We start from the raw sequence: 15509 nt of genomic DNA, 5'->3' as shown, positions 1-15509 counted from the left end.
ATAGCTGATGTACCTTTTAACAATTAAATTCAGGAACATCAGGTTCAAGAACAGTTACTACCCCTCAACCATCAGGCTGTTTAACTGAAGGGGATATTTTCATGTCTCCCGCCATTGAAGTGTTCCCACTTTCAAGGACGCTTCATCTCAAGTTCTTGTTATTTATTGCTATCTATTTCTATTTGTATTTGCACAGTTTGTTGTCTTCTGCTTTCTGGTTGAATGCCCTAGCTGTGTGTTCTTCCATTGATCCTGTTCAATAGATTTGTTGAGTATGCCCACAGAAAAATGAATCTCAGGGTTGTGCATGGTGACATATATGTACTTTGATAATATTACTGAACTTCTGAACAAAGAATATTGAAAGTGTTACCATATCTGAGAAATAAACTGTGATATTGACTGCTACTACTTCTAGCTCACAGCTATCCTCCGGATAGTTTACCTTGAATACTAACTTATCCTTCAAGCTCTGAAAGTGTTGGAGGAACTCAACAGGTCAAGCAGTATTTATGGGGGGGGGGGGATAAATTGTCGAGGTTTCTGGCTGACACCTGCATCAGAACAGGAAAGGAAGGGCGATGACAGAGCATTTACATTAGAGGAAGTGTCAGTACAGTGCAAATTCTCCCTTTCTTACATCAGGGCAAATGGAGTTCTACACCTGAATATTACTCTGTGTTGAATTAATTTATCCCACTGAAAGAAGCCCAGGGATAATCCGTTTCCCATGGATTCCTGCTCAACTTAGATATCCATATGATTGGTGGGAAAACTGCAAGTCTTGCTGAGAATGAACCAAGCTGTGCCCCCTCCTCCCACTGTGGTGTTACTGACACCAACAGGAGCAGTTACCTTAACAGGGGTCTCATGAATCCCCTTATATTGATGAAGCTGTGATGGCGACTTCTAGTCCGCTGACAGAGTTTAGTTGGGCCCATTCATTAATGTCCGAACAGCTGTCTTGATAGAAATCGTTAACAGCACCTTATCCTTGAAAGGCAAAGTGCCTTTGTTGATTAAAGAGTCCATTAGTCAGCTGCTGAAGATGTACTATTAAGTGTCTTTCACTGATCTTGTTGTATTGCTCTTTCAGCCAATGCATTTCACTGGTGATATCTTTGGTAACTGCATATGATGTTTGCAAAATCAATATGTGAGACTTGAAAGGGCTTCAATGTGAACTTCCAGGATGCTTCATTAACTGATAGAAAAGTTCTCCTGTGCTCAATTAAAACTTGGACTTTGTAAATAGGAACTCTTCAAGTTCAAGAAGAGCATCCGTTTTCTCAAGGAGCTCAGAGTGCTACATGGGTTCAGTCAAATGTGGTTTGATCTTTGGAGAGGACAGTAATGTTGCAAGTGCACATGTTTGTGAAGACTATTCGTCACTGTAAAAAAAAACTAGAGGAAGCACCTTCCTCATGATTATAGACCTCCTGGGACTTTTCTAATGCCACAGTGCACAATAAACTCTGATATGAAGTATAGATCAGCAGAGCCTTGAAGAGTGACTAAGGTTAGGAAGATAAATTGGCAGACTGCTTGACATCCACAAACAAAGTAATCCTGAGAAAACACTGGAGGAACTCAGCAGGCCAGGCAACATCGATGGAGGGGAATAAACAGTCAACTTTTCGGGCCAAGATCCTTCATCAGGACCTTTTATCCACTCCCATGTCCTATCAAATTCCTCCATCTTCAGCTCTTTACATTTTCTACCTATCACCTTCCAGCTTCTCACTTCACCCCCCGCCCCGACCCCTGCCACCAACCTTCACCCTTACCTGGTTTCACCTATCATCTGTCAGCTTGAACTTCTTCCCCTCCCCCACCACATTATTCTGGCTTCCCCCGCCCCCCCCCCAACTTCATTTCCAGCCCTGTTGAAGGGTCTCAGCCCGAAACTTCAAAAGTTTATTCCCCTTCATAGATGCAGAGTTTCTCCAGCATTTCATGTGTGTTGATCTGGATTTGCAACACCTGCAGAAATTTTTGAAGATAATTCTGGAATGTGTTCATGGTTAGAGGTCCTCCTGCAGAACGCCATGATTCTCAGTGATGACCGCTGTTGTAGACGTGAACCTGCGGGGATATAGTTACATGGAGAGCTTGACAGGAGACTGAATCAGCAGGTGCACTTCACTCAGAGCTCCCGACCTTGATTAAGATCCCAGCAATGACTGGCTTGAAACCCTACCCAAAAGGGGTTGCCGTTGAAATCATCACAGGATTTCATTAGATGCAGTCTTTAAGCAGAGCTCTGGAGAAGTGTTTGTTGTAAACTCTAAGCACTATCAAAACTGAAAACTGTCTCCAGGGAGCTCTCAAAGACTGCTGAAGATTCTCTTTGTGGAGTGAGTGCCCCTTAAAAGGCATTCCAACTGAATGTGCAGCCTTATTGAGATTTGCATTTTCTGTGACTGTTGAACATCTGGATCTGGCAGTTCCAATCCATGATGAACACTGGAAGGCTGAAAAATGACCCAGGCAATGCCATTATTAGGTTTGCCGGTTACACTCCTGATGTATCAGTGTGTGCCCTGATCAGCTGTGCCCAGTCAAATCACACACAAAATGCTGGAGGAACTCAGCAAGACAGACAGTATCTACGGAGAAGAATAGTGTCAACATATCAGGCCAAGACCCTTGGTGTGTTGCCAAGTGGTTAAGGTGTTGGACTAGCGATCTGAAGGTCGTGAGTTCGAGCCCCAGCTGAGGCAGTGTGTTGTGTCCTTGAGCAAGGCACTTAACCACACATTGCTCCAGTCCACCCAGCTGAAAATGGGTACCAGCCACAGAAACCATCATAAGCACTGGCCTGATGAACCTATGAGGTTTGGGACAGACTTTAACCCTTCCTGAGGATGGATTTCCAGCATCTGCAGAATCTCTTGTGTTAGAGATTCACATAATTTTCTTCCTCTCCAATTTCTAGCAACAGTGTGTTTTATGACCTCAGAACTCCCAAACTTTGTTTTCAACCACTGAAGTGCTTTTAATGTTTTGTCTAAGTCTTTAAAGTATGTGCTTTAATTCCTCCCGTTGGCTTTTGTTACAGCTTCATGTCTTTGCGATGTGTTAGAGAAATAATGAACCTCACAAAATACTATTATTGAAATCTCATGTGCCCTCATGTATGACTTTATTCATATCCAGCTAGTTTCAAAAGTGTGCAAGTTATTAGGGAGCCAGATTTAAAAAAAAAAACAGATGCAAACACAAGAGATCCTGCAGATGCTGGTAATCTCAAACAACACACACAAAATGCTGGAGGAACTCGGCAATCAGGCAGCATCTTTGGAAGGGAATAAACAGATGATATTTTGGGCCAAGACACTTCATCAGCACACTTGCATACTTCTTCATGTGAAAGTGAAATTGAAAGGCGCATAAATCTGTAAGTGGTGAAGATGTGCTATTTCCCACAGACCAATTTTTAAAATCTCCCAAAATTGAATGGTGACAACAGCTAGGTAGTGGTTGGTAGCTGTGCTATCATCAAGCTATCTGAGCAATTTGTCACATTAAGGAACCCTCATAGGCAGTGTGGAATAAAAATAAGAAGGTACACTTACAATAGAAACAAAAGCTGAGACCTCTCATGTAACTATTTCAGGATTTTTTAAAACCTTAAATATTTAATAATATTTAAAGGAAATTACAATCCATCTAGATATGTTTTAAAGCCAGTTAAAAACTTAGTTTGGCAAGTGCAAGTCATGACATTCCAGCATATTTTGTACTGGGTCTACATCGTAAATGTTTGAAATTTTTGCCAGTTCAAAACTCCTGCAGAGACGACTGAAACTGTGTGGTCTGCGGGAACATGTTGTGGATGACTGACTGCAACTTTGTGGTTTCTATATTGAGCTGCTCCGGAGTAAAGTTCCTGGAAATAACTATCAACTCATGTACAGTGGTGCTCCAGCTGTCATTATTAGGCAACAAACAAATGAAAGAGTAAGAATTCTCCATAACTTTCCTGTCCTGATCTCATCAAAAGTTCTAATCATCGTTCCCCATTTTCAGTCTCTCTTCGGGAATTCACTAAGTTAAAGCCGTGTAGCTGCTAAATTCCATCTCTACCTGTATCTTCATCCCGTCTTCTTTCAACCTGGTAGTGGTTAGCACAACGCTTTACAACACCAGTGACCCAGGTTTAATTTTCCCCGCTGCCTTAGGAGTTTGTACTTTCTCCCTGTAACCGCGTGGGTTTCCTTCCACAGTGGAAAGACATGCCAGTTGGTAGGTTAATTGGTCATTGGAAATTGTTTTCAATCATTAGGCTGGTGTTAAACTGAAGGTTGCTGTGTGCCTTGGCTCAAAGGGCCTGAAGGGCATATTCCATGTTGTATCTCAATAAATAAATAAACATCTCATCTAGACTCCTTTATAAATTTCTTGCTCAGAAGGCAAATGTTTTTTTTCCCTCACAAAGATCATAAGGACAGTTTGCAGATCTGTTACTGTATCATATTGACATGGTCACCTTTAATGGACAATTAAAGAGTTAGAATGGAGGCCTTGGCCCACCTCGATGTCGCAGTTTGATATACAAGTTACAAAGGAATCGTGTGGAGCCAGAAATGGAACCTGCATGCCAGCATCAGATCTTGATGTACTGGATTGTTTGACTCATCAGTTAAAGGGGGCCAAAATGCAGAGACAACTTTGACAAATTTTAGAGACATCTTTGGATATTATTATAAAAACATTTGGGCAGGAAGGGGAACAGAGGAAAACCACTGAGGCAATCAAAACTGGGGTTGGATTTAAAAGTTACTGTAAGCCATCTTGCGGGATGAATGAGCAAGTCGTTCAAATGCCAATATTTCTCACTAATATTCAGGCTTGTATTTCCCGAATGAGATGATGCTGCACCTTGTAGGAAAGAAGATAAAGAATAAATACTGCAGTGAGTGGAAATAGCATTGCCAGGGAACCTTTTGATTTGGGAATGCTACATTTCTCATCTCTTTCTTTCCTCTGTTCTAATTATTCCTTACAAACCAAGAGTATCTCAAAAAAATGAATGCAAAATGATAAGAGAATCTTTTATCTTCTGATGGTAGTGCAGCAAATAGGTTTGGCAATGAAAATTATCTTAAAGACCAGCTGCACACAGAAACAGTCCCAGCAATTATACGTCAGCTCACTCACAGTATTTACCCTTTATAATTAGTTTAATAAAAAAAAGTTATATTCCTAAACAGTGTTTTTGCTGAAATTCACCGGGCAACAAGGATTCGTCCTTCAAGCGATACTTAAGAAGAAATTGACATGATACTTTGCACTTCACAATCCTTTATAAAGACACGTGTTTTGTACCTAACCTCTCATACACCAAGTTTGACTAAACACCTTGGATATAGAGTACCAACATCATTTAGAATATACTAATTTTAAGACAGATATTACAAAAATAAATTTAATTTAAAATTTGTTTGTACTTGTTTTAATGATGTTACATATTAAATATTTAATATAACTTTTCCAATTATATCCATTCTGGGAAACTTTCTTCCCAGAAGTATGTTTTAACTTGAACTTGTGAACACACTGATAGAAGTATGGAGTGGAAAATGCCACTTAGTTCATATAGCATGCTCCACATAGCCTAATGTATTCACAGTTTACATACTTCTGAACTGGTCCATTGAGAAAGGGGTGTAGAAGATCTTGTATGGTCAATTTGTTCTTATGCACTATCTTATAGACTAATAACGTGTTCCATAATTCTCCATTGACAACTGACTAGCAGCTATTGGAAAAAATATGAAAAAAATGCAACTTTTCAGGAAATAGTTACCTTTTTATTAAAAACATTTTCTTATACCAAATTTTGAAACATATAACATTTTAATAAAAAAATTAAACATTGATTTGTTCAGTATTGCAAATAATTTATTAAAAATATGTTCATGCACTAAAAGCAACTCATAAATTAGTTATGCATATATGATAAAATTAAGACCTTTAAAATACGCAAATGCATACTGGTAAGTAATATTTTTGGTCTTCAAATTTCATTTAGAACATTTAGAAATCAAATCTACCCAATACTTGATTGTGATTCAGTGGTCAGAATTCACCTTCTTTGATTGTTGTTAGTCACATTCCAGACTATGATATACATCGCTCGATTTAATGAAAATATACTGGCCTTGCCATTACAATGTGTAATAATTATTTATTGAAGTATTAGTCTGAGACTCCTCACTAAACTAGTAAAGGTATTGAAACTTTGGTAAACAGTCTAATGCCTCCAGGAAAATAGCAGAGAGTGGAATTTCAGACAAATGCATTAAACATTCAGAAGGAATTACATTGTAAAATAACTGTAAGCTCCATTCATTAGGCTACAGTATGCAGTACCACCAGCAACAGGAACAACAAGATCTTCATTGTGTTTGGGACCGAAATGGGGTTTAAGACAACCGACGACAGTGAAATCATTTCCAGTACTGGTGTCAGAGATACTGCCTCCACATTGTTGCCTTCCTTTGAATCAGCTTCTCAGACCTTCCAACTTAAGGCAAAATATTCAGAAGGTAAATTTCTTAGCCAACTGCCAATAGTAAAGTCCAGCAAAGTTTGCTAGGAATTCCATTAAGAACATTGGCTGTTCCGTTTGAGAAAAGCACAGGTGATTATTAAGAAATGAGACGTGACTTCATCATTATTTGATGGTACAGACCTTAATTAAGAAAGCAAGTGGGACTTTGGCCTTCAGTGGGAAGTAGAGACACAAGAGTCTTAGATGCTGAAATCTGGAGCAACAAATGTTCCGCTGAAATAACTTAATGGGTCAAGGATCATCGGTGGGAGGAAAGGATCTGTGGACATTTCAAGTAGGAATCCTGCATCAGGACCAAGAGTGGAGTAGCGAGCTAGCCGGTATGAGGAGGAGAAGTGGCGTGCCAAGAAAGGATTCCGAGGGGACTGGTCGGCCAAGAAGAGCTGAAAGACAGGTAGTGGTAGTGGGGGGGTGATGCACCATCAATAACTCTGAGACGTGGTGTGGTGAACTACATATACCTGTCTGGACACGCCCCCTCTGCTGACTGCTCCCACAGACCCCGGTATAAAGGCAATTGGGGACTCCACCCTGGCCTCAGTCTCCAGGATGCAGTGTGGTGGTCAATTGCTGCTTGTTCTTTCTTCCAGCCAATAAAAGCCTATATCTTGCCTCACGTCTCCAAGAGTTATTGATGGTGCATCACGTGGGTTAAGGTAGGCTTTTATTGGCCGGAAGAAAGCACAAGCAGCAAGTGACCACCACACAACATCCTGGAGACTGAGGAAGGGTCTGAGGCTCCAATTGCCTTTATACCGGGGTCTGTGGGAGGAGCCACAGGAGCAGTCAGTGGGGGGGGGCGTGTCCAGACAGGTGTATGTAGTTCACCACGGGGGGGGGGGGGGGGTGAGTGAGGGTGAAGCTGGAAGGCGGTGGCAGTTGAATGATAGATGGAGGTAGACCAGGGAGGGAATCATATGGAGCATGGTGGAGGGAAGGGAGTGTGAATTTAGGAGATAGCTGCTGGAGGGGGATAAGCAGGGACACAAAGTGCAACCAGTGCTGGATTCAAACATGCAAAGGAGGTGGGAATGGGAGCCAGAAGGGGAGAGGTAGCAACAGTTGGAACCAGATGGGGTGGGGTCTTGTGTGTGAAGTGAGTGAGGGGCAAGAAGAAAAGATGAGTGAAGGAAGCTTGGGGGAAGTATCAGAGGGAGTGGGAAGGTGGAAGGGAAACAAAAGGAGGTGTGGGTTGCCTAAAACTGGGAAAGCTGGTAAACCCAGTATTCATGCCATTGAGTTTTAGACCACCAATAAGGTGATGTTCCTCCAGTCTGTACAGGTAGGTAAGTCTAGCTACAACTGTGAGGCCATACTAATACCATGGAGAAATTTTGACAGGGTGAACTGTTGACTTCATGAGTTGGCCACTTTGGGAATCCTGTTTTGATCTCCTTGTTTAAGGAGGGCCATATCAGCAGCGGAGACCATTCAGACAAGGCCCATGAGATTGGTTACTGGGGTAACGTTGAGAAGATAGGGTTTATACTTGACTTTAGAGTAATGAAAGGTTGTCTTATTGTAACATACAAAATTCCAAGGAGGGTCAACAAGTAGGTGTTTAGAGAATGTTTCCCTCTGCAGCTGTCTAGAACTCATGGCTATAATTTCAAGGTAAAAGATTGCCCATTTTAGTGGAGCTTGTGAATTTTTTTAAGGGGGTTGTAAATTTTTGGAATCCTCCACCCAAGAGAGCAATGGAGGTTAAACCACAGGAGATATTGAACATTGAGACTGACAGATTTCTTTGGGGGAGTAGTCAGAAAAGATGAGTGAAGGCCAGGATTGCATCAGCCATGATTGACTTCAATGATGATACACGTTTGTGAAACCACTTTCTATTCAAGCCCCTATTTCTAATTTTTATACCATCTTACCCAGTTACAATGAGGGCAAGTTGGAAGGTCTGAGATCACAATGTCTGACTCTTGTGTAATAATTTTGATGTCAAAGACCCACCAATTTATTAGCTACTAATTAAAAGAACAGGCTACCATGTTGAATCAGTAGGGGGAAAAAAATTAACCAGCAGACCAGGAGAACTGTTGAATTGCTCACAGATATTTTGTGCATGTACATGCACATCCCTTTCCTCAAAGATAGAACAAATGAACCTTTGAAGCTTCTTTGACCAAAATCTTAACGGGGTTTGGCTAAAACCTAGTGGAGTTTGACTAAAATTTATCAAAAGAAAATTCATGTTGTTGATGTTTAATTCTAGAATCAAGCCCATCACAAAGACCAACAAAAAGTTTACCATTTCTTTAAAAATATAACATCACATACTTTAAAATTACTCTTTGTTTAAGCATTATATCACCATTAGTTAGCAATGTATTTTTTTAAAAAAGCTTCTAATGCACATGCCCCTTTGTTTATTGAGAGAAGTAATAATACAGAGCCCTTTCAACATTTATCCGTCTATAGCAGCAGCTTGCATAGTAAAATCCCATACAATTTTGAGACATAGTTTATAGACAGCTTGGAATCCATTATTTGTTGGCAAATGGCTACCTTCACTACAATGGTGGATCACAGTTTTTGGAGTGCTTGTTAACCTATGCCTAAAGCCATTAACTATTTAATGTGTAGCCAACACTGATGAGACCTTCGAAGTCTTTGTTGGAGTCTCTAGTGGGATTCAGGCAGTGCACTGGAAAGGAACGCCTCTTCTTACAGACTTTAAAATCATAATGATAATTTAAGAAATCTTAGTAGACATTAATAATGTGAATGAAGATGTTTTCTTTCCTAACCAGTAGATTCTGTTGTTCTGACGAGGAGTTTAAGGAAAAATAAATTGCTAACTTAAAAGAAAATAACTAGAATCAACTAGAGTAACTAGAAAATCTGAGAATCAGCTGAACAATGCTGTGAAATAAATGTTTAACATAGTGGATGAAATCAAAGCCTGTTGTATGGATATTTGGATTTTTTAAACCCGTGAACACCCTGTGGCTTGGGATACAATACAAGCATGATAATATTTGCTGTATTGTGATATTTACTTCCAGTCCATATATTGTGCGTGCAGTCCTGCCTGTCGCTCTTACCACCCTTTTGATTACATCCAGCCTCAGGTTGCTGGGCTGAGAAATGTTCTGAATTCTAAATTGAACACTAATTTGACCAGACACAGTTCACTACATTTACAACAGAAAACAAGGACAGTACATACTGTTACCACAATGACAAGTAACACTTCCACTAAGTTGAACTTTGGATGTCCATAAGCTATAAGTAGGTTATATTTTTCAGTATGACTTACAAAAAGAGGATAATTGCTTTCATTTTATATTTTCAATAGCTTTTTAAATATAAATCTGAATTCACACTTCATGAATTATGGAGCAGAGAAATGCATTACTCACAGATAACATGTTCTGTATGGGGTAACTGGTTTTTAACTATTGTATTCAACTATCTACTAGTATTGTAAATCATACATCACCCTTATGAACAAATTTAACATAATTTGCTATGCTATACTGTAGTTTCTCCTACACATTATGCATTGACAAGAAATACAATGTACAAAATTAAAGGCATTCTTAACTGTTTATAAGATTCATTGAGATAAAGAAACACTGATGCTACAATTGAAATATTTTCTACACAAATGTAAACTTAAGACATTTTTCATCAAATAAAATATACACTTCTCTAATGTACTTTACATTCCTTCATGCAGAGAAATGTATTATATTGCACAGAGAACACTTTGGTGGGCTATGGTGCATACATTAGACTCTCCCTGTAGGTACTCGCGCTGTGATCTCCCTAATCAAAACCTAGAGTGCTTTAACAGAGTAAGTGAGCCTGCTGTGGATACCATTGGAGTTACAGAACACATCCTTAGTGATGGATGTCACTGAATCTTCCAGTTAATGCACGGGAAGAATGAACAAACTTCAGGGCATTATCCCTAAAACTGAATTTTCTTTATTTTTATTACAAACTTTGTACTGTACGTGTTTTTTTTATTTTCATATATCTTCTAACTTATTAGTAACATAACGAATGATTAACACTGTACTAGAGCTACAGATGACTTTAGGAGACGATTTTGCATTGCTTCGGTTTATTATGATAATATTGCACACAGTGCAGATGCTATTGCTGCAATAAATGAAATTCCTTTGTGTTTTGTTACTAGTCTAACAGTTCGTTTTTAAACTAATATGTCCCTTAGTAACCACAACAGTGATATCAATGCATTGTTTGAATTTTTGAGACCTACAGCCCAGCACAAAACAATGACATCGCATTTACAATGATGATATTTGTCTTACCATCTAACCAGGGTTTCTGAATAAGCATCCCACATATTCATCTGGAAAGGGCAGTTGATTTTTGGTTTTCCACTAATGTACCTTTGCTGATCATTCCTCATGCGACTGAGGACCAGAGTGATTGTACCGTGTACTCTGCCCTGTCTTAGTTGGCTAGTAGGGTGAAGAGAAGTCAATATGGTATGCTTCACTTTACAGTTCTGCGGCCAGCAGTGATTGGGGTGCTTCACTGAACTGCACTAATCTAGCCGAGGTCACTGACCCTCCTCATCTCCCCACCACTGAAGATCACGCCTCTGAAGTCAGAGGGAACGCCTATAAGTCTTCCTTTGGCTAGGAGTGTGGCCTCTCAACATTACTGGCTGCCCAAAATGTTTCAGGTTTTGGTCTGCAGCTCATTTGGTTCTTGTTCCCAAACCAAAATTCGTCATAGACTCTACAAATCAGACCATTGGCCTGTGCTTACCACTAACTGGCCACCTGTAATCCATTATCGGGGGAAACTCAGTCCCATTCTTTCAGTAGGACACAATCTGATTAACAGGGTTGCTGATGGGACAGCTTCTCATATCTGATTGCTTGAATGCCAACTTCTATGCTAAATAGTTCGGCAAAGAATTATTGAAACAGTTTATTCCAGCCAAATAGTATTACTATTTCAACATCCAGGAAACTTGATGTGCCACAGGATACTAACCCTTAATGCTTTTTAACAGAGGCATTAGTCTGTTTAGGGAAAAAAATGGTTTAATTGTCTAAAATGACACCAGGATGGATCATTTGTACCATGTGGTACATTTTCAGGGCCTAATGGTTGACTATCAGTGCTTAAAAATACAAACTTTGAACTTGGCTCCAAGGCTGAAATTTGACAGAATCTATCTGTTCCACTGGATAATATTAAACTTAGAACAAAGAATTTAATTAATAGGATTGCAATTCACCTCAAAATGTAATAGGAGAATTAATTGAGAATTTGATCCATCAAAAACAATGGGGTTCTAATGATTTTCTGTCATTTATTCTTTGGGGTTACCTTCTGTTTCGTGGATGTCTGTGAAGAGTAAGATTGTAAACATTCTCTGATATTAAATGGACCCATTGAACCATTGAAAATTTCAGATATTTCCAACATTATAAAATTTTAGCATTTGCTCTGAATTTTGTTGTCACAAATTTTAAAGATTATGGCTTTAAAAATGAGATGTCAGTCTCATTAAAGAATTAAAGAACTCCATCAAATTAACTCTTAAAAGAAAGTTTTCAATCTACTTGGATATGCATTCTCTTATTCAGGAATACTTGATTCCTTTATAAGTGTGTTTTTTAACTCAATAGCTGGGTATGAGTGAAAGTGTTCGCCAGTAAATTCCTAGGCAAAAGTGTGAATGTTTCTGCTATGCAACTAAATGGTATAGTTCCCAGTAATGATTACTGGCTGCTTTACCACACTGTATCACTAATAGTGCTACATTTTTATACTTAAATCTAAGCCACAGTGTTAATTGTGAGGGTGACCTGAAAGTAATTTGCTACAGTTCAAAATGCATTTTTATTGGATACCTCCAGATTTTTCATGAAATATGAAATTTCTCAGGATTAAGTAAACATGATGAAATATTTATAACATTTATCAAATAAATATTTGGTGTCCTGGCAAGATAGAGAATAAAAAAAGGAAGCAGCTTGTTAGTTCTGTTCTCAAACCTTTTCCTATCCAAGTTATCTCTATCATCACCACCCACTTGAGTGACGATTGATTTATTGAAAGCAAAGGATAAACATCTCTAATATAGACCTGCAGAACTCTTGATAGTATTACGCCAGTAAACATCCCACTATACTGATGCATGACCTACTCTTAATCATTTTCTAGTGCAAAATCTTTCAAGTAAATTATGTTCACTTACAACAAAGATCATCTCACTTCCCAGAAGTCATTAAGACCCTGAAATATCCAAGAATTTGGTTTGATTTCTTCTAACCTTGCCTTAAGTTCACACAGCAAACACCATTGACTGTGGCAATAAAATCCTCTGCAGGGAAATATAATTACGCTGTGAATCATAAATCTGTTTTTCATTCTTTCATAAAGGAATAAAAGTTAATGTAGCAAAATCTGCAAAAATATACGTGTGGTTTTAATAAAATGTTTAGCTAGGACTCCTTAGAAATTATTTTGCTTTTATTTTAAAGTGCTTTTCAACCACTGATTTGTGGAAAGAGGCATAGAAACAGCATTATGCCAAATCAAGAATGAATCCAAGCCTCTAATGTTACTGTTAGTTTCCTCCATATTGATGGGATAATAAAAACTTGATTAAGATAAATCAAGATATCCTATTGCTACCTGAAAACCTAGCACAAGCCTTGTACAGGGAAGCATCAATTTTTATCAAGGCAGATAAGTTGACGAAAAGCAAATTCTGTGCTTCTTTCAATTCTAGCAATTGCTGAGAAAGTTTTTTTTAACTTAATAATGCTGATTGGGACAATATATTGTTTGACAAAATTTAATTTTCTGAGTGAATATAAGATCATTATAAATGATAAACTATTTAAATCTATCTGTACTGGTTTAATTGCTTTTTTTTCTCACCAAAGTTTTTACCTGTAACGTATCACATTACCTCACATCAGCCTATGCCCTGTTCGCCTTGATTGATGTAATTGCACCGAGGAGCTAGGGGCAATATTCTTTACATGAGCTGCCTGGGTTGAAATCCTGAAGTTGCTGTTAGTACTTTATTTCTCTTTCTCTGTAGTTATTGTAGTAGCCTTCCCCATTACACACAAGGGAAACCAGTGAACTGATGAAAATTCAAAACACTTGCTAATTATCCTTAAATATCATACTTTGTTTCAACATGAGCAAGTGAGATTTTAAAGAAACTTCTTTAATTTTAAGCGTCATTATATCCTCAAATATTTTAAAACCAACGGGGTTTAAAATAAAAAAAAGTTTGACTTTTAAAAGACTTATTTGTGGTATTTCAGCCTCTAGCTTAAAGTTGTGTATGCAATCCAATTTCAATTTCTGTACATTGTTAGCTAAAAATTGTGCTTTTTCTTTCTTGGCTTGATGTCTGTGAAAATTCTTGCTGTTTGATGACATCGTGGTCACTGGGCACCAGGGTTCCTTTCGAACTGATCCCTGTCAGCAAGCAACATTGGCAAAGGGAAGTCCACAGCGAGTATTAAGATTCTTTTTTTCCTGCTGCTTTTCTTCCCTAGCGGTAGAGGTAAGTACCATTACTGTGTCAAAATCAGCAGAATGCAGCCCAATAGAGAGCACGGTTTAACATGTACAATAATACATGGCTAAGACATCTGTAATGCTCATTAATAAATCTGCAATGGATATGAAGTTGTGTAATGCAAATTATAGTATTGAACTTTAGACTACAACAATAAATACTGACAATTGATTTTTTTTGTTGAAAGCAGACAGGTCTGGTAGTCAGTTGCATTTGTTTGATGTCTGGGAATTCCGCTGTGATGTCTTTCACTATAAAACAGCTAGTGCAATGTCTTTTTTTTTGAGAAAATGAGAATGCAATATTTAGAACCCCTTCACTCACCAGTCTTATTTTTTCTTTCTTTATGTGGACATGTTTGGATTCGTTTTGGAATAACGGGAGCTCCTCCAGTCTTTACTAACGATCTTCTTTCTATTCAAAATTGTCTTGCATACTGTGGATTTCATCTGCACGTAGTGATACCCTTATTGGTAGCGTTCATTACATTACAAGAGATTCACAAAATATATGTTGTCACATCAAGGTTTCAAAATCCATGCATTATCATGCATTTATTTTCCTGTATTCCTGTATAGGCGGGAAGTTCTTTCAGGGATTCCAAAGTCATTAGGGCTACCATGCAATCACGCTGCTGTCTACCAGTTTATCTGAGTTGTTCAGGTACAGGCTGACTTGAGGATGGTTCCCTCATTTCATCCCACTTCTCAGCACCTGATTGGCTGCTATGAGCATTACACTGATAATGAAAGCAATAGCAAACGCACAGATGAGACTCTTTCTTACACACGTCTGTTTGATTTGCTGCGTGGAACATGCTGCAGACAGAAACAAAAGAGAGTTTACTCTGTGAATTCACAAAACACTGCATGATATTTCTCTGCTGAGAGCAATAACTATTGACCCAGCTGAGAAATAATGGAACTTGCCAGGTGGAGGCAAATGCAATCAACAAAGAGCTGAAAATACAATTCAAGTGTGTTTTAATTTTCAGATGCACACAGTACAATGAAAGGAGTGCACATTAATCAGATAATATGTATTGAATTAAACATATAAATACATTTGATTTAGACCAAGTAAAAGGGGGAACTTAACAGATAAAGCAGTTGATATTGAACTCCCCAGAAGGGCCATCCCCTGGCACAGAAACAATAGCTGTAGAATCAATGTCACAACTCACAGGAAGAAAAATTCTGCCATTCTATCCAGTTGAATATGTGAGTAGTCCTCTGCAGTGATGAGTTGAAATTGAGAATTCTCACATCATTAAAACTGCTGGCTTTTAAAAGAAAGGGAGTAGTTTCTGGGAGTTGTGGAATTGTCTCTGGGAAATTAGGTAGGGCAAGTGAAGTGTGTAGCATTCTCTAGACCAGAATG

General features: G+C 38.6%; 1 protein-coding gene across 1 annotated transcript in view; it reads right to left on the bottom strand.

Annotated features, from left to right (window-relative positions):
* Window positions 1-7421: 7421 nt before the first annotated feature.
* The window catches only part of cabp7a (calcium binding protein 7a), an 85653-nt gene continuing 77565 nt past the window's right edge, over window positions 7422-15509 (bottom strand). The window contains exon 5 of the mRNA XM_073065506.1: window positions 7422-14947. Coding sequence (XP_072921607.1) covers window positions 14820-14947 — 128 coding nt within the window. The 3' untranslated portion in view covers window positions 7422-14819. The remainder of the gene's footprint in view (window positions 14948-15509) is intronic.

This window comes from Hemitrygon akajei, chromosome 14 (assembly GCF_048418815.1).
Source record: "Hemitrygon akajei chromosome 14, sHemAka1.3, whole genome shotgun sequence".
NCBI lineage: Eukaryota > Metazoa > Chordata > Chondrichthyes > Myliobatiformes > Dasyatidae > Hemitrygon > Hemitrygon akajei.
This window is presented reverse-complemented; position numbering and strand designations above follow the sequence as displayed.